This window comes from Schistocerca nitens, chromosome 4 (genome assembly GCF_023898315.1).
Source record: "Schistocerca nitens isolate TAMUIC-IGC-003100 chromosome 4, iqSchNite1.1, whole genome shotgun sequence".
In the NCBI taxonomy this organism is placed as follows: domain Eukaryota; kingdom Metazoa; phylum Arthropoda; class Insecta; order Orthoptera; family Acrididae; genus Schistocerca; species Schistocerca nitens.
Window position 1 is genome coordinate 620,076,942 of NC_064617.1, and position 25,864 is coordinate 620,102,805.

Here is a 25,864-nt window from a genome sequence, read left to right on the forward strand (position 1 = left end):
CTCGCTTATTCGGATCAGAACTTCCATTCCTGAATTTATCAGTCTACCTAATTTTCGACATTCTTCTGTAGACCACAACGCAAATTCTTCGACTCTCCTGTCTGCCGGTTTTCCTACGGTCGATAATCCTCTACCACAGAATGCCGTGTTTCGAATGTACATCCAAAGAAATGCATCTTGTGCTAGTCTCTTTGTCCACCTTGATTTGTCAATCATGGATTATTTTGGTTCCAAGGAAGCAGAATTCCGATTTTGATATTGAGTTTCTCGCTATTATTGTTTCTGCTACTTCTCACTAGTTTTGGCTTTCATCGAATTGCTCTCAGTCCATATTCTGTACTCATTAGACAATTCATCCAGTTCAACGGATCCTGTAGTTCTTCTTCACTGTCACTGTACATATCAACGTCATCAGCGATTTTTAACATTCATAACTTTTCACCATGAATTTTAATTTCACTCTTCGATCTTTCTTTTATTATCGTCAGTGTTCTTCGAGGTATAGACTGAAAAGTAGGGGCGAACGATTGCATCCCTGTCTTACACCCTTTTTCATCCGAGGACATTGTCTTTGGTACTCCAACACTATTGTTCCCTCTTAGTTCTTTTATGCACTGCATGTTACTCGCCTTTCCATATAGCTTACTCCTACGTTTCTCAGACTTTAGAACATCGAGCACCATGTTCATTCTCGAATTCTTCTTCCAGGTCGACAAATCATTTGAAAGTCTTTATTTTTCTTCAGCCTTGCTTCCATTATCAAGGGCAACGTCAGCAGCGCTTCCTTGCTGTCGTTAGCTTTCCTAACGTCCGCCCCCGGTAACTGAACCACCGGCACGATAGCTCAGCGTGTTGGGTCACAGAGCTGGTTGGCCTCTGTAATAAAAAAAACTGAGTGGAAGCATCAAAAACAAACGTGTACGGATGTCATGTGACGTCCGCAGCGACCAAACACAACGATCAACAACGAACAAAATGGACACAAAAAAATCGTCGGTGTGACGGATTGTCAATCCTCTGGGCCCGGGTTCGATTCCCGGCTGGGTCGGGGAATTTTCTCTGCCCAGGGACAGGGTGTTGTGCTGTCCTCATCATCATGCTTTCATCCTCATCGACTACAGGTCGTCGAAGTGGCGTCAAATTGAAAGACCGGCACCCGGCGAACGGTCTGCCCGACGGGGGACCCTAGCCATACGAATAAATAAAATAAAAACCTTTCCTAACGCCAAACTGATCAGCGTCTAACATATCCTCAGTTCTGTCCCGTTAGAACTAACAATAAATAACTATTTTACTAACGTTTAGTCATATGGAAAGCTGATGAAATGAATTATGCAAAAATGATTGTAACTGTCCCTTGCCAAAAAGAAGACGGCACGTGTAGTGTACCACGTGTTACGGTCGAGGGGAAAAGGGAGTGAGTTCTCTATTGTGGCGCTGTTGACAGGGCTTTTCGGCGCGTCTGAACTGCCATTCCACCTGGACACTGCGGACAGCTCCACTCCAAGGTTGTCGGAAATGACGCGTGCTGCCATCACAGCGCTGCAGAGGGAGTACAACGGCTTCATCCTGCTCGTCTGCGGTAAGCGTACTGATAAACACAGTGACGAACGGCTTCCTGACTCAATGCATCCCGGTAGAGGTACGAGCACGTTATCCCCGCTTAACAAAAAAGAGACTTATTTTTCCGTATTTAACTGAGTAACTCTTTACCAGTAGCGTAAATGTAATATCTGTTTATAACTGTAATTTATTATGAATATTCCCCACCTAAGATATGTGGTAAAATAAAACGTATTTTTAACTATTCAGGGGGTTCACTGTAATTAGGGACGCAGCTGAAAGTACACGATACTGAAATCAGTAGCGTTTCAACGACCAGGGTCCGCAGATGAATTGTTTGTTAGATAAATGCGATTTTGTTGTACCAGTCCCCGATGATTACTTGTTATTAATGGTGTCCCATTTAGTGACACGGTAATGTTCAATATATATTTTTGCATTGCTACTTTAGCATGTGACACATACGTGTAACAGTTACTTTACGCTTGCCCATCTTAAAAGCGTTGCAAAAGCAGTTCGATACAGTGCTGGTCTAGTCTTCACACTGTCTGGAATTATTTCGAACTGTTCTGAATCACTTCCAAATCTAATGATGTATGAAACACTGTCCGTTGTGAGAAGTCAGCCAACATTCAGTAGGTGCTGGATATGTCTTCGACTCAAATATAACGTGTTTTGGTTATTAATCAGTGTTAAGAGAAAAGTATCAAATATTGTTATTTCCACAGTATCAAATGAAAGGTAATATTATGACACATATGCAGTCAACCACAGCTGATCATTAAAAACTTTTGTATGAATATTATGCACTTATGCATAGAGCATTTACATGACAGAAACTATTGCCTTATCGCAAAAATAGAATACGAATATTATTGAATTCGTAGCATATCTATATATACGAACGCTAACTTCTTAAAATTTTATAATCAGCTATTCTACAGAAACTGTGGAAGAAAACTTTCCGATTTTTCCCTAGATTGTGATTTCATCCCATGTTAAAGTGAATCATAGCCTCGTTGGTTTGATATATTTTGGAGTCCTGCGGAAACCTTAAGAACGTGTTTTTTGACCTTGAGAAAGCCTATGACACTACTTGGAGGCATAATTTCCTCAGACAGATCGAAGCAAAGGTCATCCGTGGATTCGGTTTTTCACGATCCATTCTCTCTCTACCTCATTTTAAATATGGCGTTGATGATATGTTGTACATGATAACCAGAACTGTAAACACAAAGGTACAAATGTGACCATTTTTTGGATAGCGATTCGTATTACTTCATAAGTGAGAATTTCAGTTAAGTGCACTTTATTTATGGATGACTTTCAAATGTTTTTGGTATTTTAGTTTTTATAAGGAAAAATTGTATTTACTGATGACAGCAACATTACAGTCAGTGGAAAAGAGTACTCCTTGCGTAGAACGTGATTGAAACTGTCAAGGATATTTAAAATTGTTGAAATATATAAAGTTACATTGAACTGAAATAAAAACCGTGAATTTCAGTTTAAAAATGGAAAAATGATACGTTAAATTAAATGTAGACATACTAAGTAGCAAACAATTTCCAGTTGAAGTTACGCAAATCCAGCGGTATAGTAGCAAACAAGAAGTTATCAGCATGTTATGGCCTGAGAGACCTGCCATCAGTTCATAAGAGCCATGGTGTTTCTGTTATACAGTATACCCTTCGGCCATACACTCAGCGACAGATTTCACAAAATGAACAGTTTTCATACTACAGAAAACGGTCATAAGAATTATCTAAAAAAGTATCAATCAGGCTCACTGTAAAGTTCTGTTCAAAATTTTGGGAATTATATCTACACCACGTGAATATATCGACCATTTAGTTATGCACACAAAGAAATCGCTAACTGCACAAATAGCTGTACCCATCAACAAGGAACAAAATTCAGGCTGAACTTTCATTTTCCAAGAAGAAAGAAACAACAAAAAACTGTACAATAAATTGCTAACGCTAACTTCTTACTAAACCAAATATAAAATCAAATAGTAAACAGTAACCAGGATGACCTATATAGTGAAATATTACTTCAGTAACACAGATTAAGGGTTTCACTAAGAGCGGCACACAAGTAAAAGACAGTAAAACCCTTCTTTAATTTCACGTTTTCACGCTATATTATTTTATCTGGAAATCTTACACCAAAGCTTTCATACGGATAATACTAACATTTTAGCCCGTTCTGAGGTCAACATCTAACTCATTTCGACAGGATGCTGATTAAGTTTTTCTAGCAAGCAAACGGGCAATTGTGGCACAGCGAATTCAAACCACGTGTCATTGTCACAATTCTGTTAATATTTGATAGTGTGTGTAGAGTTTGTGTAGTATGTGCTGTGACTGGTAATGAGAAGTTAATGAAAATGCACAACCAAATTATTACAATATGAAATAACTTACTTACAAAAATATCTAGACAAACCACTTTCGTACACAAGGGATAAAAAGAACGTGGTAGGGCAGTTGTTAACAGACTGATAAAACCGTACCTCTTCCGTAGAGAAATTTCTGTAACTGTAATGTGTAAAAGGAGATGGGTAGGAATTTTTAAGTCACGTCTGTATACTTTAAAAAAAAATCAGCACGTGTCTAATTTTACAAATTACTTATTTGAATATAAATGATTAGTTCCACATCATTACGATTTATTGTGCAAATGATCTATGAAGCATAACACTTACCAACTAAATAAAATTCCTTTAAATTCAGATAATATTACACAAATTGGTAGCAAAACCGGATATGATGAGGCTCTTCAGAGGGTCTGCAAGCTTACGTAGGTAGTAAAATTTCATGATAAAACTGACCCTGAAACGAATGAACACAAAAATTAACCAGCAATTCATAGAGCGAACGGTTACAGTTGTTCACAGGTTTAATTGATTTAACATACTGTTGTTGAGCAAAAATATCTGTAATGTGTAATGTACACTGGTAAAACTTAATGACAAGATTGAAAGATGAAATCGATCGATAAGAAAAATTAACAGGCATGTCATTGATCACCTGATTGCTAGAATTATGTACCATGTATAAACTTAATTCAGAGGGTAGTAGTAAGGTGGTGCTTAATATCTTGGTTTATTTATTGCTTATTGGTAAATTGGTGCTTACTATCTTGATTGATTTATTTGTATTTACTAGACTTTGTGCAATAAAAACGATTACTTTAACTAAAATACTTGAATTATTTCTATTATCTAAAAAATAAACTATATTGCAGAAAAATTCTAATTTTTCATATAAAACGTTTGTAAATTAACATACGTGAAGATTCATTCAATCGCGTTGCAGGAAATCATTTCCACTACGTTAAATGCGCCTTCTTTGCTTATTTCTAACGCAGCTGCCCTAATGGATAAGGCTCATGGGCTAAATCTAGCACAAAAGGCTCTGGACGAGACGCTGGAACTGGAAGCAGCGCTACAAGTCGTACTGGAGCTGACAAACGAAAGTGACACCTTAGTTGTCGTCATGGCCGACCATGCACACAGCCTGAGTTTTAGCGGCTCCCCTCCCAGGGGCAACGACATTTTTGGTAAGCAGCTCTTTCACTTCAAAGATATCCGATATTCGAATGTAGAGAACCTATGAATATTTCTTCTGATTTTATAAGTGAACTTATTGTCAATCATATACACACTTTACGAAATACGCAACGGCTGGGAGAGCGGTTTCCAGAATACTCGTCCCTCCATACAGAATCCAGCACTGATGGAGGATGACACGGCGGTCGGTCAGTACCGGGGGGAACGTCAGGCCTGTAGACGGAGGATACATTTTACGAATCCTTTCGCAGTTCGCGCTTGCGTTAGATTTCAATTTTGTACGGTTCCTGTATTAGTGCTTTATATGATCACAACAGAGCCATTTTGGCGCAAATTTTTAGCATAAAAGTGTCCCCTGTTCCGAAGCCAGTATTGGTAAGCGAAGTGTTTTTCTCACGCTCTCTTTCCTTCATCTAGTCACTGGTGTCCTCAGTACATCTTAACCACATAGCAAATACTTATCATCATTCCATAATTGTAATGCCAGAAAGTATAAGTCCGGCATCTAGGCTGTACCTCTACGTAACACTCCATCTCCTCGCATTTCGGCCACACCACACTGGAAATAGCTGCTCTGTAACCTGCGTCTTGTGTAAAACCACTTCCCCCTCAACATATCCCAGTCGTTTTCTTTATGTCCAACACCGAACCAGCACCTGTCAGTGCCATTTACGTATTTATCATAGCTGTCTGTTCCTATATTTTAGATTTGTTTATATTTCCTAAACTAACATGTGGTGTCTCACTCTTCCTTTGACCAGTCAACTTCCACAGCTGCATGTCATCCCTTCTGTACTGCTGCCACACATTTCTGTTAGATGTCAGTATTTAAATTTGGCACTAAAGTAATGACTAAAGTAATGATCAAATTTCTTAACACTATTTCAGTAACGCTGATATCTCTAATATTTCATACAGTCATTACTATATTTCAACATCATCATCATGCGGTGGTCATGGCCGGCCGGTGTGGCCGAGCGGTTCTAGGCGCCACAGTCTAGAACCGCGCGACCGCTACGGTCGCAGGTTCGAATCCTGCCTCGGGCATGGATGTTTGTGGTGTCATTAGGTTAGTTAGGTTTAAGTAGTTCTAAGTTCCAGGGGAGTGATGACCTCAGCAGTTAAGTCCCATAGTGCTCAGAACCTTTTTTTTTTTTTTTTTTTTTTTTTTTTTTTTTTTTTTTTTTTGCACTGGTCATGTACTGTGGCTATCGTAATGTCGCCTCACCACCGACATCTGCGTGTATGGAAGACAGGCCCTGAAAGCCGTCATCTTGTAAGCAGCAGTAAGTGCAGAAGTAAGTGAATTTTGTTTCAATAGGTATCTCATTACATGTTTTGGACATACAACATCCTCTGCAAGTTTGGAAACACCACATGATTATGGACAATGGAAAGTAAATACATTGCATTTTATTGCTTTCTAAGTGAATATGAAACTCAAACAATACATAGGTAAAAAAAACCACTAAATTTAGGATTCCTCAGAATAGCCTCCTTTGCTTTAATCTCTGCGTAGCATACTCTCGGAATGTAATGGGTGAATTTTGCAATGGGTTTCAGTTGGAATTAGTCTGCAGGATCTCCCACAACTTTGTTCCACTCGTGATGCCCCGTTTTCGGATCCTCCTGTCAAACTCATCACAAGGTAATTCACTTAAAACTTCCGGTCTGACAGGCCGTGGCCCATGCTTGAACCTTTCCCCTAACGTTTAATCTCCCACTGCGAGAGACATCTTTTGATGATTTCCTTGCTACTATCTGACCATGGAGGTTGCTTTATGACACGCGCCGTCTCACTGTTGACTCACTCACTGTTGTATCCCTAGTTACGTTTAGTTCATCAGTCAATTTACGGAAAATTTTGAGTCTATTATGTTTACTGGTCACTACCACGTACTTTTCATGGTATTCTGATGTTATCGTGGATGCTCCTGAGCGAGGACGATCATCATAGGAGTCTCTTTCTTGATGCTGGTGTATGGTTTTGACAACTCTTCTGAAGGAAGCCTGCAATTTTATCTGTTGAATACTGTAGACTTCTATGTGCAAAGTTATTATCTTCACCCTCGAATCAGAAGGAATTTCAATTACTTTCGCTGCGTGTAATATCTTCTTTCGCAACTTGTCCTACCATCATACAAACGGAACTATAAATGAACAGAACTGTAAATAACGTACCTCGACACAGTCGTACGGTCTACTGGCGCCAACTGGCATTTTTAGTATACTGCATGGAAAGTTCAAAGTAGTTATTGAGAACTGAGCGATACTAAAATTTACTGGTATGTATGTTTATGTACAATAATTATCTGTACAGTACAGAAAGTGGTATTATTAATCGTTCTTTGAGCATAAAATTCTGTATTCTAATAACTCATCGGGCAGGTAGGTTAGAAAATTTAAAAAAGGAAATGGATAGGTTAAAGTTGAATATAGTGGGAATTAGTGAAGGTCGGTGGCAGGGGAAACAAGACTTTTGGTCAGGTGAATACAGGGTTATAAATACAAAATCAGATACGGGTAATGCAGGAGTAGGTTTAATAATGAATTTAAAAAAAGGAGTACGGGTAATCTACTACAAACAGCATAGTGAACTCATTATTGTGGCCAAGACAGACACGAAGCCCACGCCTACTACAGTAGTACAAGTTTATATGCCAACTAGCTCTGCAGATGATGAAGAAAATGATGAAATGTATGATGAGATAAAAGAAAATATTCAGGTAGTGAGGGAGATGAAAGTTTAATAGTCATGGGTGACTGGAATTCTGTAGTAGGAAAAGGGAGAGAAGGAAACGTAGTAGGTGAATATGGATTGGGGGTAAGAAATGAAAGAGGAAGCCGCCTGGTAGAATTTTGTGCAGAGCATAACTTAATCATAGCTAACACTTGGTTCAAGAATCATGAAAGAAAGTTGTATACATGGAAGAACCCTGGAGATACTAAAAGGTTTCATATAGATTATATAATGGTAAGACAGAGATTTAGGAACCAGATTTTAAATTGTAAGACATTTCCAGGGGCAGATGTGGACTCTGACCACAATCTATTGGTTATGAACTGTAGATTAAAACTGAAGAAACTGCAAAAAGGTGGGAATTTAAGCAGATGGGACCAGGATAAACTGAAAGAACCAGAGGTTGTACAAAGTTTCAGGGAGAGCATAAGGGAACAATTGACAGGAATAGGGAAATGAAATACAGTAGAATAAGAATGGGTAGCTTTGAGGAGTGAAATAGTGAAGGCAGCAGAGGATCAAGTAGGTAAAAAGACAGGGCTAGTAGAAATCCTTGGGTAACAGAAGAGATACTGATTTAATTGATGAAAGGAAAAAATACAAAAATGCAGCAAGTGAAGCAGGCAAAAACGAATACAAATGTCTCAAAAATGAGATCGACAGGAAGTGCAAAATGGCTAAGCAGGGATGGCTAGAGGACAAATGTAAGGATGTAGAGGCTTATCTCATGAGGGGTAAGATAGATACTGCCTACAGGAAAATTAAAGAGACCTTTGGAGAAAAGAGAACCACTTGCATGAATATCAAGAGCTCAGGTGGAAACCCAGTTCTAAGCAAAGATGGGAAATCAGAAAGGTGGAAGGAGTAATAGAGGGTCTATACAAGGGCGATGTTCTTGAGGATAATATTATGGAAATGGAAGAGGAGGTAGATGAAGATGAAATGGGACATATGATACTGCGTGAAGAGTTTGACAGAGCACTGAAAGACCTAAGTCGAAACAAGGCCCCAGGAGTAGACAACATTCCATTATAACTACTGACAGCCTTGGGAGAGTCAGTCCTGACAAAACTCTACCATCTGGTGAGCAAGATGTATGAGACAGGCGAAATTCCCTCAGACTTCAAGAAGAATATAATAATTCCAATCCCAAAGAAAGCAGGTGTTCACAGATGTGGAAATTACCGAACTATCAGTTTAATAAGTCACAACTGCAAAATACTAACGCGAATTCTTTACAGACGAATGGAAAAACTGGTAGAAGCCGACCTCGGGGAAGATCAGTTTGGATTCCGTAGAAACGTTGTAACACGTGAGGCAATACTGACCCTACGACTTACCTTAGAAGAAAGATTAAGGAAAGGCAAACCTACATTTCTAGCACTTGTAGTCTTAGAGAAAGCTTTTGACAATATTGACTGGAATACTCTCTTTCAAATTCTGAAGGTGGCAGGGGTCAAATACAGGGAGCGAAAGGCTATTTACAATTTGTGCAGAAAGCAGATGGCAGTTATAAGAGTCGTGGGACATGAAAGGGAAGCAGTGGTTGGGAAGGGAGTGAGACAGGGTTGTAGCCTCTCCCCGATGCTATTCAATCTGTATATTGAGCAAGTAGTAAAGGAAACGAAAGAAAAGTTCGGAGTAGGTATTAAAACCCATGGAGAAGAAATAAAAATTTTGAGGTTAGCCGATGACATTGTAATTCTGTCAGAGACAGTAAAGGACTTGGAAGAGCAGTTGAACGGAATGGATGGTGTCTTGAAGGGAGGATATAAGATGAACATCAACAAAAGCAATACGAGGATAATGGAATGTTGTCGAACTAAGTGGGGTGATGCGGCGGGAATTAGACACTTACAGTAGTAAAGGAGTTTTGCTATTTGGGGAGCAAAATTACTGATTATGGTTGAAGTAGAGAGGATATAAAATGTAGACTGGCAATGGCAAGGAAAGCGTTCTGAAGAAGAGAAATTTGTTAACGTCGAGTTTAGATGTCAGGAAGTCGTTTCTAAAAGTATTTGTATGGAGTGTAGCCATGTATGGAAGTGAAACATGGACGATAAATAGTTTAGACAGGAAGAAAATAGAAGCTTTCGAAATGTGGTGCTACAGAAGAATGCTGAAGATTAGATGGGTAGATCACATTACTAATGAGGAGGTATTGATTAGAATTGGGGAGAAGAGGAGTTTGTGGCACAACTTGACTTGAAGAAGGGATCGGTTGGTAGGCCATGTTCTGAGGCATCAAGGGATCACCAATTTAGTACTGGAGGGCAGCGTGGAGGGTAAAAATCGTAGAGGGAGACGAAGAGATGAATACACTAAGCAGATTAAAAAGGCTGTGGGCTGCAGTAGGTACTGGGAGATGAAGAGGCTTGCACAGGATAGAGTAGAATGAAGAGCTGCATCAAACCAGTCTCAGGACTGAAGACCAAAACAACAACACATCACTGGTATATTGCTCAGTTGTAATATGCAGCATGATGCTGCCAGAATTATTAAGGGTTGTGTACCTGCACAGCAGATAATTGAGCTAAGTTTTATCTTTCTTGAATGTAATTACTGCTACTATTTGACTGTAAGTTTGTATTATTCATTTATTTCACAGTCGCTATTTCGGCTGTAGCGCCATGTTTGATGTTTATTGAGTTTTTTTCACCATTACACTTGAGTATGGCTCTACAGCCGGAAACGTAGTAGTGACATAAATAAAAAATTAAAAATTACAGTGAAGAAGTGGAAACGATCTTAATCAAAGAGCGTATTATAATCTGTGGTCGCTAACCGAGTAAGAACCATGATGACCTACATTGTTCTGGAACTCATTTGACATCTCATTCACGAGATTAGCTCTCATTTCTTGTTTGTACTTATCGTTTGGAGAATAGTGGAGTCTTCTTTGTTATAATGCCTTCTTTATTTTCGTTTTTTTATACATGTCATGTAACTAGTAACTCGTTTTTTTCACTTACTTGGGTATTTGAATGCTTGGTGGATCTTTGCCCGTTAACAATGTGCAGCATTTTCGTAATTATAAGTGGACCATCTTGTAATAAATCCGGTTTATCGTTTGTCCTTTACCTCCATTCCATTCTGAACCATAAGAAATTTAAGTACATAACGAGTTGCTTCCTAATTGTCGTTATATGTTACTTGTCAGTTCTTTTCCGTTTCAGATACCCATACCTTTTCCATAGGATTTTGTAGCCAGCTATTCTGTATTTATCTTTCTTCCTATAAAAGTCTGTACGTATCGTAAATGTTTATACGCTTGAATTCCGTTGTGCTTCGCACCGGGGTTTTTCTGTATTCGTTATGTAATTAGTTAGTTCTGTAAGATGTTAACATTTTTATTTTTCCACACATGAGTAACGTGGAAGTAATTATCCTCGGAGTAGTGAAGCAACTTAAATTACTTAATAAAAGCAAGTCTTCTGGTCCAGACTGTATACCAATCAGGTTCCTTTCTCCGTATGCTGATGCATTAGCTCCATAGTTAACAATCATATACAACCGTTCGCTCGACGAAAGATCCGTACCCAAAGACTGGAAAGTTGCACAGGTGACACCAATATTCAAGAATGGTAGTAGGAGTAATCCACTAAATTACAGGCCCATATCGGTAACGTCGATATGCAGTAGGGTTTTAGAAAATATATTGCGCTCGAACATTGTGAATTACCTCGAAGAAAACGGTCTATTGACACACAGTCAACATGGGTTTAGAAAACATCGTTCCTGTGAAACAGAACTAGCTCTTTATTCACATGGCGTGGTGAGCGCTATTGATAAGGGATTTCAGATCGATTCCGTATTTTTGGATTTCCGGAAGGCTTTTGACAGTGTACCACACAAGCGGCTCGTTGTGAAATTGCGTGCTTATGGAATATCGTCTCAGTTACGTGACTGGATTTGTGATTTCCTGTCAGAGGGGTCACAGTTCGTAGTAACTGACGCAAAGTCATCGAGTAAAACAGAAGTGATTTCTGGCTTTCTCCAAGGTAGTGTTGTAGGACCTATGCTGTTCCTTATCTATATAAACGATTTTGGAGACAATCTGAGATGCCGCCCTCGGTTATTTCCAAATGACGCTGTCGTTTATCGACTAATAAAGTCATCAGAAGATCAAAACAAACTGTAAAACGATTTAGAAAAGATATCTGAATGGTGCGAAAAGTGGCAGTTGACCCTAAATAACGAAAGGTGTGAGGTCATCCACATGAGTGCTAAAAGGAACTCGTTAAACTTCGGTTACACGATCAATCAGTCTAATCCAAAAAATGTAAATTCAACTAAATACCTAGGTATTACAATTACGAACAACTTAAATTTGAAGGAACACATAGAAAATGTTGTGGGGAAGGCTAACCAAAGACTGCGTTTTATTGACAGGACACTTAGAGGACACTTAGAAAATGTAACAGGTCTACTAAGGAGGCTGCCTACACTACACTTGTCCGTCCTCTTTTAGAATACTGCTGCACGGTGTGGGATCCTTACCAGATAGGACTGATGGAGTACATCGAAAAAGTCCAAAGAAAGGCAGCAAGTTTTGTATTATCGCGAAATATGGGAGAGAGTGTCACAGAAGTGATACAGGTTTTGGGCTGGACATCATTAAAAGAAAGGCGTTTTTCGTTGCGACGAAATCTTCTCACCAAATTCCAATCACCAACTTCCTCCTCCGAATCTGAAAATATTTTGTTGACACTGACCTACATAGGAAGGAACCATCACCACGATAAAATAAGGGAAATCAGAGCTCGTACGGAAAGATAGAGGTGTTCATTCTTTCTGCACGCTATACAAGATTGGAATAATAGAGAATTGTGAAGGTGGTTCGATAAACCCTCTGCGAGGCACTTAAATGTAATTTGCAGAGTATCTATATAGATGTAGATGTAGATGTAGTTGTATAATACGGAACTACTATATGTAGATGCTTTCTATTTAATATGTTATTCGCGGCTGTAATTTCAGCAGCTGTAATATATAATTTCAGAATGAAATTCAGTCGTCAGTTGCAAATAACGTTTTAATTCGCTTTACTGGTTTCCATAAATTAATTTATCATCTTCAATAGTCTACAAATTGAGAGGTATTATAAATCTTAGGCGTTGTCTATAAATTTGCGTAAATAATAACAAGTATGTTACAAAAATTTACCTATCATTGGTTCATGAGATGTCAATATCTTCTTTATTGAAGCATAATGTATCTGGTAAAGCAATACCATGTTAGTTTCTGTAGTACACTTCTCATACTTTACATAAAATTTTAGCCAAGGACTAATGATTCTGTAGACTTCTGAAGATGAAAAATTAATTTATCGAAACCGATAAGCGAAATAAAAGTATATATCCACTTGGCGACTGAATTTTATTCTGAACTATTTATTTTTCTTTGAATTCCAATTTAAGTCTGTTAGAGGCTGAATTTTCCAATCTACTATCAAAATGGTTCAAATGGCTCTGAGCATTATGGGACTTAACATCAGAGGTCATCAGTCCCCTAGAACTTAGAACTACTTAAACCTAACTAACCTACGGACATCACACACATCCATGCCCGAAGCAGGATTCGAACCTGCGACCAATCTACTATCCTTGGAACAATTATGCTACGTAATGGATGAGCACTGATAAGCCAGAACATTATCATCACCGACCTACTATCGATATAAACCCATCCAGGTGACAGCAGCGTCACCTGGCGAGGAATGACTGCTTGTCAAACGGAAGCACTGTGCGTGAATTATCAATGAGCGTACTGTCCGTGTGTAGAACTGCGAAGGCGCGCGAGCTATGTGAGTCTGATCGAGGGCAGACTGATATGGCCCGGAGGCTAGCCACGAGCACTTCAGAAACTGCACGACTTGTTGGGTGTTCGAGGACTGCTTTGGTGAGTGTCCTCAACACGCGGAGAAAACAGGGTGAAATCAAGTGCAGACGTCGTGGGGTTGGGCGGCCACCCGTCGTTACAGATATTGGACGTCGTAGGCTGAGCAGACTGGTAAAACGGTACAGGCGGCAGCGAACAGTGGAGGAACTAACCTCAGACTTTAAAGCTGGGAAGAGAATAAGTGTGTCTCAGGACACAGCGTACGAAACAGTGCTAACGAAAGGCCTCCGCAGCCAACGACACATGCGTGTGCCGATGTTAACACAACATCGGCATTTAACACTGGCGCAGTGGCACAGTGTAGCATGGTCTGATGAATCCCGATATCTTCTTCATCATGCGGATGAGAGGGCGCGAATCCGTCGTCTTCCAGGGGAACAGCTCCATGACACATGTCCGGCGGGACAGGGACAAAATGGCGGAGACCCCATTATGCTCTGGACAACATTCAAGTGGTCATTCAAAGGTGCAGTGGTTGCAGACCACATACATCCTTTCATGACGATCATGTTTCCCGTCGGCAGTGGCATTTTCGGCAAGAGAATGCGCCATGTCACAAGGCCAACATTGTGATAGAGTGCTTCGAGGAACACAGTGGTGAGTTCCAGTAGATGTGCTGACCCCCCCCCCCCCCCCCCCCCCCCAGCTTGCCTGATCTAAACCCGATCGATCACATATGTGATGTAATTGAATGTGGCGTCAGAGCTCATAGCTCTCCTCCAACGAGATACAAGAATTAGGTGACTTGAGTGTGCAGATGTGGTGCCAACTCCCTCCAGCGACCTAGCAAGGTCTCATTCCCTCTACGCCACGACGTGTCGCCGCTGTTATACGAGACAAAGATGAACTTAGTGGCTGTTAGGTGGGAGGTCATAATGTTCTGCCTGATCAGTGTATATTCAGTGTTTCCAGTGCGAATACTTTTGACTTGGTATCGATATGCCAACTAATGTCTAAACCCACATTTGACCTACTTTAGATTTCAATTTTGGGAAGCAGTTTCTTGGAGGGCGTCTAATTCACATAAATTCTTTCTTCCAAATTTCATTTCTCTAGGACCCTTCGGTTAGACTACCCCCGATAACTCAATAGTACTAGTTTCATGAACCTGGTGAGGAGAATGTTAGAAAATGTTTACGCAACGAAATAGATGTTTGTAGAGTTTAGGTTAAGGTTCGATTCGACAAATAGCTTTGAAAACATTTCACTCTCTTCAGGACAGAACTGTGAAAAACTCTTGTAAAAGGGCGCCTAAATTACGCAAAGAATGTCTCCGCAGTGTACCATGCTACTGGCGATTTGTGTGTGTATATTGATAATCCGCTTTTTTACCTTTGATACTTTTCATTTTCTGTGCCATTAACTAGTTTTCAAGGCTCACAAGCAGGTGAAGGTGTTACAGGAACGTCATTTAGCCAACATACAGCTAGGCATATTGGTCGTGGTGCTGTCGGAAATAATGTAAATTCAGTTAGCGACAACGAAAAACTTATGAAACGCAAAGATTGTTGTATTCTGTATACGTTTATTGCACTAGTTCGCAATATCCATGAAATGTTCATTATGTTAATGTACATTTTGCAGGTTGTGCACACAAATACGCAGTCTTTAGGTACGCTTCGTTTCACACTCATTCAAAGTAAACACTGTTCGCAAACATAAAGACTATGAATATGTTAGAGACGACACATTACCACATCGCAATATTTGATTCAAGACTGCGTAGCAATAGCTTGATAGGTTGCTGCAGGGAAGGCTGTGTTGAGAAATAGCTGTTAAGAGAAATACTCGACACGTTGGACCGTTTCAGAGTTATTTATCATCGAAGTTCGCCAGTCAGGACGTCGCGAGCGCAAATTAAGCCGTCTGCCAGAGGTGCCGTCGCCAGACGTATTCTTCGTTTGGTTTCCTCAAACCGAACAAAAACAGCTTTTGCTAATCTAGCTGAAATTGATCACTTCCGAGAAAGGTACATTTTAACTGGTAATGAGCATTTCAACAAGTAGTAGCTCATAGAGCCACCGATATCTGTGGCTTACCGCTTTTTAGCTTGTTCAAGTGCATGAATTTGGGCGCGCAGCAAATCTGATTGCCTAACTTCAGTGCTAAATAATGCGAAAACGGCGCAACGTAATGCATTGTTTTCTTAGTAATTATTAGTCACCATAACCTACACTGCAATTTTCAGACTGTTGCTGAGCACGCTGTATAATTAAAGAGTGAATGAATTACTACTTTGTCATAGAGTTTTTCTTCTTAGAGCTACGGCACTAAAGATAATAAAGATTGCACAGTTACCAGTACACAAACACAGTGATATAGGAATAACATGAATAACGGAATAATAATGTATGTGGAAAGATGAAAAGATCTTATGGTTGCCTTTTTTTTAATGTATCCAGAAAATCTTGTGAAGTATGGAAGTAAAAGTTCTGTGTTGCTTCAGTTCATTTATTATGGACATTTTTGAGGTGATATTAGCTTGTGAGTGTAAATCACTAACCGCTAAAAGAGATTTTAAAAAATGGTTCAAATGGCTCTGAGCACTATGGGACTTAACATCTTAGGTGATCAGTCCCCTAGAACTTAGAACTACTTAAACCTAACTAACCAAAAGACATCACACACATCCATGCCCGAGGCAGGATTCGAACCTTCGACCGTAGCAGTCCCGCGGTTCCGGACTGCAGCGCCTAGAACCGCACGGCCACTGCGGCTGGCAAATGAGATTCATCTACACCTCTTCGTCAGCAATGTGTAACACAGAAAAGTTGTCACCGGTAACACCAGCAAAATGTTCATGATGACCTTTGTGTGATGCAAGCCTGGACTTATTCAAGTTTTTGCGTCGGAGGACGTCCATATGATGTTTGCTCATACAGAAGCAAGAACAAGAACGATGGAGCTTGTATTTATCGGACTTTTAACGTCGCTCTCCAGTGGGTTTATTATCGTTAATAATTTTCTATTTTAGTGTATGTTTTTATATTATGTAATTGAATCAGTGGTTTAGGCTTCGCGATGTTATTTGATTCAGAGCTACGAGAAGTACGTGTAACACCATAGCTCTAATGCTGTGCTGATTTATTTTGCTTTTGTTTCATTTAATGTTACATTGCTGTGCTTCTGTAAATGTGTTTGTTTGAATAGGTAACACAAAACTGTATACTCCTTTCTTTGTTAAAGCTTTGATGTCATGATTTGATTGTACGCTGTGTAGCATATCTGTCATTTAAATGCTTTGTCCCATTTGGAGGGAACAAAACTTAATGTATATAATTGCAATTTTGTGTGAATAATTTTTTGTAGAGATGTCAATATGTGTAAATGTTTTGTTTTATGTAATGCATATGGTTGCTGTTATGTAAATTGCTGATCCTCACTTAGGGTTCTTAGTTATTTTGTATGTAAACGGTAGTGTGATTCCCCTTGGGAACGGAACTCTGTAGCGCACGCAAATTGTGGTTGGCCTAGGTAGAAAAGGTGGAACTGATAGTCAGTCGGGGACGAGCCAGCAGTCGGGGACGAGCTACGAGTCCGTGCACTGCCATGTAAAAGGTGCATATGGTGCTAGTTCTGAGAGAGGCTTTTCCTGCTACTTTCCAATGCCTCGGATGGATGGATAAATAGCTGGAACTGTTCTGGAATTTGTATCTGTCGTCGCCACCAAGAAATGACAGAGTCCAGCAATTCAGCCTGCGAATCCACCTACCAACATGCAGTTGCCACCACGTTGCGCAATCACTGCAACGTAATACTATAATGATGTACAGTGAAGGATCAGCTTGATGGATGTGTTATTGTGCTCAAATATAAGGTAATTTATATCTAAATTTATGTACCAACCTCCAACCTTGATTTTCTCCTCATCATAATACCTCTCAGGTTCCTTTCCGTTTGAACTAAAGTAATCACCGAGTGTCCCTACTGAAAGAACTTTTATGACCAATGTTATGCTAATTAATGCCTCTTGAACTTAGTAAAAAGAAAGTTAAAGTTAATGTGGCAAGAGAGTGAGTTAAAGTAAATGTTGTTTGCTGAAAATAATTTTACTATTAAAACTGCTTATTAAAGTGCTGTTGCCAGATGCAAAATTAAAAGTTCTTAAGGCTGAGACTTCTAAAGTTTTGCTTAGCTAACGATCACCTTGATATCTGTAGTAAATTCTAAAAGGTGAGTCAGTTTCTTACAATTTTGTTAACATTGTGTTTCGATGTAGTAAAAGTGAGAAAGCTGCAGTTGTGAAACGTTATTAACTCTTGTTTGCTAAGTGTTTGTCTCTCTTGTGTGCATATTAACAGTATAAAGACCACTCAGTTTGTGTAAGCCCTGAAAGTGATAGTGTTTTTCTGTACCTGTTATAATTTTGCAAATAGTTTGTGCTGCTCCAACTGTTAGTGTCACCCTTGCCGTAAACATATGAGTGTGTCAGAGTTCATTGCACTCGCTTGTGGCCAAGTATAGGTTGTGTTTATCCGTTAAAATTACTAATAACTATTTTCTTCAACGAGAATGTTAATCATTCTTTTGCCTAGTGAGGCTGGCGACCGTTGTCCATTATCAGTTAAACAGTGCAGATAGGCAAAATTTTGTTTGTTACTGTTCAAACATTTACGTAATTCTGACTTTCATTTCCGATAAGCCACTTCTGTTAGGTACAACACGGTCAACATAACAAAATTCCTCTCAGAGGGTAACACTGCTCTGTCATTTTATACCATAGTTGCTTTAACAAGATAGTGTTATTTCACGACCTGCTTCCAACTTTAAGGTTATGGTATAACAGTAGCAGAGTGGAATGTTATACGTGGCTTTTCCGTGACAGGATTATTTGTTCTGTTGGCGAATAATAAGTAATGAACCAAACTTGGTACTTCATAGTGTAAGCTACGTAAATGCTGTTGTAGAGTGTTATACGTGGCGCCGCGTGACAGGACGTTGTTCAGTTTGCACCTACAGACGGAAAAAATTATAAGTAGTCAGCATTTTACAAACATAGAGTGAAATCTAGATGTGGCAGAATTGCTAAAAATATTGTGCTGCACAAATCGCAGCACGGGGGCAACAATTGGCAGCGTATTATGACGATATTTCTACACAATTGGCAGCACAAAGTAAACAAATCGAAATGCAATGCAACAGAATTATCGAAAAAATTTATATGTCATTCAATGATGATCTTTCAAGGTCAGAATCGTGTGAAAAGGTATTATTAAAAAATGAAATTGAGCCAGAAAATGAGAGTGAAAAGGGGAATATTTGTACTGTTAATGATGTGTATGAGGTCGAAGACGTCGATGTGGGGGAGGTTATGATGAAATATGCCACGCAAAAGACGTGTGCACAACTAATAATAGGTGAAAGTGATTTAAAGGAGGGCGTTAGTAAACATGACATTATAAACAGTGCAGGTGAAATTATTGTTGATGGAAAGGTGTTTTGTGGCTCGAATGCAGAAGGGTCTGGTAGGGATTTCGCACGATTATCTGAAACTGATAGTAAAGGAATCAGTGAAACGAAGGTTATCAATGTATATGATGAGTATACTGTGTACGAAACTGAGGCTGAGATCGTTCAAAGTGCTACTACTGAAGTGCCTGCGTGGCCAAACGATGTGCATTGTGTAGAAAATGAGTCGAAAAACGAAGTGGCTGAAACAATTTAGTGATAATCTGCTCCACTGTCTAAAAGTTGCTTTCCTACTAGAATCTGTTGACGAAAATGAAATCAGTGATAGTTAAGGTGATGAAGGGTATATGAATACAGATAAGAATGAATATACTAACTTTCCCTGTTGTTCAAAAGTAGCGTACTTACGTGAATCTGATGGTGAGGAAGAGAGTAGTGATGACTCCAGTGAAGATGAAATTTCAGGTGTAAACGAAAGTGAATATACATTTACTGAAAGGGGGTATGAGAAAATTAGTGACATTTTTCCAAAGCAAGATACAGAAAATAGAACTGGGCCAAAACCGAATAAATTATTTAGTAATGTAACACAGGGACATAATTTGCAGGAACCTCCAGATGATACTATACTGGGGCAAGCCTTAACAAATGTTTTGAAAGAGTGTGAATTACAGGGACAAAAAGACCCTCGTGATAAAATAATAGCAGAACAGGAGATGTTGTACCTTGCTAAAGACTTTGAAAGCCCAAGACCTAAAAAGCCACCTGATGAATCAAAACGTTGGCAAGATCTGAATAGCATAGTGAAAGATGTAGAAGATAGGAGGCCTAAAAAACCACCAGATTTAAGTCACTGTTTTTGAACCATAAAAGACTGCCTTGTTAATTAAGAGACTGGGGGCAGGATGTATGTATATGCTCTGTTAATATAATGCATGACTTTATTATTACTGTATCTCAGTGTTACCTGAAAGTGAATTACTGTTTTGTTGACCTTGAGGCCTGTGGAAGTTTGTTGTTTATTTATTTTAGTGTACTGTTTGACTTTGCTTAGGAACTGTTTATTTTCAATTGAATACTTATTGTTGCCAGCCTAATTATGAGAATAGGGGCATGTAGTGTGGCAAACCTTAAAACTTTAGGAATAATGATGCTTATGGTAACTTAATGAAAGTGCAAAGAACTCCACAAGATAATAATTTATTTCTAATATGCTTAAAAATCAGAAAGGGCTTATGTTTGCAGTATGTGGTTTACTTAAGGAGACATGTCCTCAGATGAGGGTTGTTAAGCCTCAGGGGACATGCACTGTTTTCATTGTCAGGTGCCTGACGAGCACCAGGGACCCGAGTCGTTGCCAGCACTACTTCTGTTTCTTTTCGTGCTGCCAACCTTCCTCTTCATCATTCAGAACTTCTACTATCTTCTTTCCTTCTTCTCTATCAGAGTAAACTGAAAAGTGTGGAAATAATGTAAGATACTGTGTATTGTTTGTGGACAAGTAAATGAATAATTAAATTGGGTACTCTAGAAAATGACCAAGAATAATGAAAGTATAGTGGGTACAGTAAAAAGGAATAGGAACATACAGTTAAAGTAAATGAATAAATGGTTCTATGCAGAAAGAGGCAAGTGTGAATAAAGGTAATGTTTAAAGTGAATAATCTAATATGATTAATGTATAAAGATGGTTGTATAGAAATGGGTAAGAACGGTGATGAAGAATGTTCTGTGTCAAAACTGAGGAGAGAAACCTGATTAATATGTGTAAAGTAGATATGAGATATATGTGTCCAGTGCCACAAAGAGTAGGCAGAAGTCACTTACAGTAGGATGTAATGTTATTGTTCTGAGCTTGACATATCTGATGACCTAAATGTGTAATTAAACTTGATACTGACTTTAAAAGAAATATTACTGAGTAAGAAAATGGGAAGAAAAACTACAAATCTGGGACTCTCAAATAACCCCTGAACATTGTCATTATAACAAAAATGTCATTAAAATTTTTCTTTATTAATGATGTGTATATGACCTGATTTTGTTTGGTGTAAAGAAAAATTTAATATTACCAGTGTCTAATTACTGTTTCAAAGTTGCAGGTTTTATGTTTTGTACCATTAATGCAAATTTTACCAAAGATGTGACATAATGATGAAAAACTCAAAAGGGATGACAATAAACTGCTCAAAAATATATTGTTGGGCAGCAAAACAAGACAAAACAATAAAAATGCTGTAGTCCTGAAGTTGAGGACTACCATATATGCTATGTGAGCAGTAACCAAAGGACTTACCATTGTGGGGCAAGGAGCTGATAAGTGGTCATACACTGCCAAACCTAGAGGATGGGGCAGTGTGTCAATTTAAAAATGTGTTTTCTTTAGTGTTTTTAATCTAAATTGTGTTTTGCGCCTAAATATTTATAGATAAAGACTGCCAAACCAATAGTGGGCAGAATGTGTAACATGGACTGCTAGTGCTGAGGCAAGCAGTGAACTTAGTTAGGTTTATTGGCCAATGTGTTATGAACTGACTATTCTTTCTGAAGTCAGTGAAAATTTATTAAAAAATATTTATGCATTCTCATTCAAATGGATGTAGATGTTTTGATGCTAGGGTTTTTGGAATAACTTAAGGTTTTGGACTGTCTTGTTTTAAAACTAAAGCAGTGATGATTAAAGATAGGGTCTGAATAGGTTAATGTATTTATGTGCAACAAACATTTTGGACTGCTATTAATGAAGAGCAGCTTTAAAGTTAATTATTTTGAAAAAACCTTGAAAAGTTAATTTTGTGTTTAAGGAATCAGTTGGAAAAAGTTCTCATAGCTGTTTTGTGTAAATATTAGTGCTGATATTTGTGCATATGTGGATGCAAAGTGAAATTTTCAATATTGCATTACTTGCTGAACCTTGCAAAATGTACTATGATCATTAACATGCTTGTGTGTCTCTGAAACTTACATACTTTAAAAACATTGAAAGACAAATTTCTGTTTTACTCAATTAGAATGTTCTGTGCAATTGTATATCTGTGTTCATTTTTTTACATTTATTTGGAGGCTATACCTATTCTACTAAGGTGTAGATTAGTTTGTGTACTGTTTTGTCTTTTATTTGAACTGTGTGTGTATGAAATGAGCATGCTTGAAGGTATCCTGTGTATTGATGAAAATTAATATCCTTAAAGCAGTGTGAAAATGAAAATTACTGTAAATGCTTTATTTTGAAGATGTTGTTGGAAGAAGTGTATGAATTTCCTTAGCATACATACTGTATATTTGTAATATGTGTATTATTTTTTTTTGTCCCAACTGAAGTTGGAGGGTATAATTTTTTTTCACAGCTAGCACCACTTAGGTGTTATGGATGTTTCCTTGAAGTTTCCCTGACGGCAAACTTCAACGAAACATGGGGCATGTGTAACACCATAGCTCTAATGCTGTGCTGATTTATTTTGCTTTTGTTTCATTTAATGTTACATTGCTGTGCTTCTGTAAATGTGTTTGTTTGAATAGGTAACACAAAACTGTATACTCCTTTCTTTGTTAAAGCTTTGATGTCATGATTTGATTGTACGCTGTGTAGCATATCTGTCATTTAAATGCTTTGTCCCATTTGGAGGGAACAAAACTTAATGTATATAATTGCAATTTTGTGTGGATAATTTTTGTAGAGATGTCAATATGTGTAAATGTTTTGTTTTATGTAATGCATTTGGTTGCTGTTATGTAAATTGCTGATCCTCACTTAGGGTTCTTAGTTATTTTGTATGTAAAAGGTAGCGTGGTTCCCCGTGGGAACGGAACTGTGTAGCGCACGCAAATTGTGGTTGGCCTAGGTAGAAAAGGTGGAACTGATAGTCAGTCGGGGACGAGCCAGCAGTCGGGGACGAGCTACGAGTCCGTGCACTGCCATGTAAAAGGTGCATATGGTGCTAGTTCTGAGAGAGGCTTTTCCTGCTACTTTCCAATGCCTCGGATGGATGGATAAATAGCTGGAACTATTCTGGAATTTGTATCTGTCGTCGCCACCAAGAAATGACAGAGTCCAGCAATTCAGCCTGCGAATCCACCTACCAACATGCAGTTGCCACCACGTTGCGCAATCACTGCAACGTAATACTATAATGATGTACAGTGAAGGATCAGCTTGATGGATGTGTTATTGTGCTCAAATATAAGGTAATTTATATCTAAATTTATGTACCAACCACCAACCTTGATTTTCTCCTCATCATAATACCTCTCAGGTTCCTTTCCGTTTGAACTAAAGTAATCACCGAGTGTCCCTACTGAAAGAACTTTTATGACCAATGTTATGCTAACTAATGCCTCTTGAACTTAGTAAAAAGAAAGTTAAAGTTAATGTGGCAAGAGAGTGAGTTAAAGTAAATGTTGTTTGCTGAAAATAATTTTACTATTAAAACTGCTTATTAAAGTGCTGTTGCCAGATGCAAAATTAAAAGTTCTTAAGGCTGAGGCTTCTAAAGTTTTGCTTAGCTAACGATCACCTTGATATCTGTAGTAAATTCTAAAAGGTGAGTCAGTTTCTTACAATTTTGTTAACATTGTGTTTCGATGTAGTAAAAGTGAGAAAGCTGCAGTTGTGAAACGTTATACACTCTTGTTTGCTAAGTGTTTGTCTCTCTTGTGTGCATATTAACAGTATAAAGACCACTCAGTTTGTGTAAGCCCTGAAAGTGATAGTGTTTTTCTGTACCTGTTATAATTTTGCAAATAGTTTGTGCTGCTCCAACTGTTAGTGTCACCCTTGCCGTAAACATATGAGTGTGTCAGAGTTCATTGCACTCGCTTGTGGCCAAGTATAGGTTGTGTTTATCCGTTAAAATTACTAATAACTATTTTCTTCAACGAGAATGTTAATCATTCTTTTGCCTAGTTAGGCTGGCGACCGTTTTCCATTATCAGTTAAACAGTGCAGATAGGCAAAATTTTGTTTGTTACTGTTCAAAAATGGTTCAAATGGCTCTGAGCACTATGGGACTCAACTGCTGAGGTCATTAGTCCCCTAGAACTTAGAACTAGTTAAACCTAACTAACCTAAGGACATCACAAACATCCATGCCCGAGGCAGGATTCGAACCTGCGACCGTAGCGGTCCTGCGGTTCCAGACTGCAGCGCCTTTAACCGCACGGCCGCTTTGGCCGGCTGTTACTGTTCATACATTTACGTAATTCTGACTTTCATTTCCGATAAGCCACTTCTGTTAGGTACAACACGGTCAACATAACAAAATTCCTGTCAGAGGGTAACACTGCTCTGTCATTTTATACCATAGTTGCTTTAACAAGATAGTGTTATTTCACGACCTGCTTCCAACTTTAAGGTTATGGTATAACAGTAGCAGACGGAAGTGTTATATACGTTTCTGTATACATCACACCTTCCTCGTACAGTCTACTTCTGTTGATTATCTGTGACGTTGATGGAATAGAGACTCGGAGAGATCATTGACTGTGGCCATAGAGTTAATCTGGACCAAAATCTCTTATTTTGTTGCGCAGGGGTGTCTGGTGTGGATGGTGAAGGCGTTCCGTACACATCCCTCACATACGTCTCTGGTCCAGGATACCGACCTGTGTCTCCGAGCTACGACGTCTGTGAGGATAACACACGTAAGTAGTCAGATAGAAACAACTGGTCACATGTCACAAGTATTAGTACTGACTAAAGGGGTTGTGTCTCTTCTGCTACTTTGTAATTCGATGTATATTTCCTGACCAGTAGTAAGTACGGTTACAAGAAGACTGAAACAATATACATGCAAACGTGAACAAGTGTAAACATCCCAGACGTTTTAAGCCATCCGGACCGAAGCAAATGAACAGGAAAGGAAATGGAATCAGATGTAAACATTTGTCTTTTACCAAATGGATGGCCACGCAATTCTGAATTTGGTATTACTCTCTACGGGCGGAAACTGACATGGACGTGTGGGGGGTTGGAGGAGAGACGATAGCTGTTATCTCACACTTCGTTTACAGTGTTAAGAAGCATTTTTCTTTAGCATTTCAAATAAGATATAATTTGAGCTGTTATAACATTTACTAAAATAAGCTAATCGTGTGCAACAATTACTGACACAGTCACTAATAGCACAGACATCAACTCGAGGTTAACCCTAATATAATGGTACTAGTATGTACTTATCTTGGCAATCTGGGACACTGAGGTAGTCAAATCTGAAATAGATTTCGTTGACTGTCTTCGAAAGAAAACATGTATTCATCGACCTTTGTAGCCTGCCCTGATTGTATCAAAACCAACAGTGAAGAGCCAAAGAAACGGGTACACCTGCCTAATATCGTGTAGGGCCCACGCGAGCACGCAGAAGTGCCGCAACATGACAAGGCATAGACGCGACTAATGTCTAAAGTAGAGCTGGAGGGTGTTGACACCAAGAATCCTACAGGGCTGTCCATAGATCTTTTAGACCGTCAGTGAGACAGCACCTCCTGCTGCTAATAAGGCGAATACCCCGTTCGTTTGCTATATACTTTTAAGAGCTTCCAACAGAAGCGACTTATTTACAGATACCTGTATAATCATCTTGTGGTGCAGATCTTCTTGTTGTCTCCGTGCTTGCTAAGAAAATGGGATGAGAAGTTCCGCCTTATGCAAGACACCTTTTTTCTTTTGTTTCACCCAT

The 25,864-nt window shown here is 38.9% G+C and overlaps 1 protein-coding gene across 1 annotated transcript in view; it reads left to right on the forward strand.

Annotated features, from left to right (window-relative positions):
* Positions 1–25,864, forward strand: part of LOC126252474 (membrane-bound alkaline phosphatase-like) — a 188,785-nt gene that overhangs the window by 157,450 nt on the left and 5,471 nt on the right. The window contains exons 5-7 of the mRNA XM_049953368.1: positions 1,448–1,582; positions 4,939–5,130; positions 24,720–24,830. Of these exons, the coding sequence (XP_049809325.1) occupies positions 1,448–1,582; positions 4,939–5,130; positions 24,720–24,830 (438 nt within the window). The remainder of the gene's footprint in view (positions 1–1,447; positions 1,583–4,938; positions 5,131–24,719; positions 24,831–25,864) is intronic.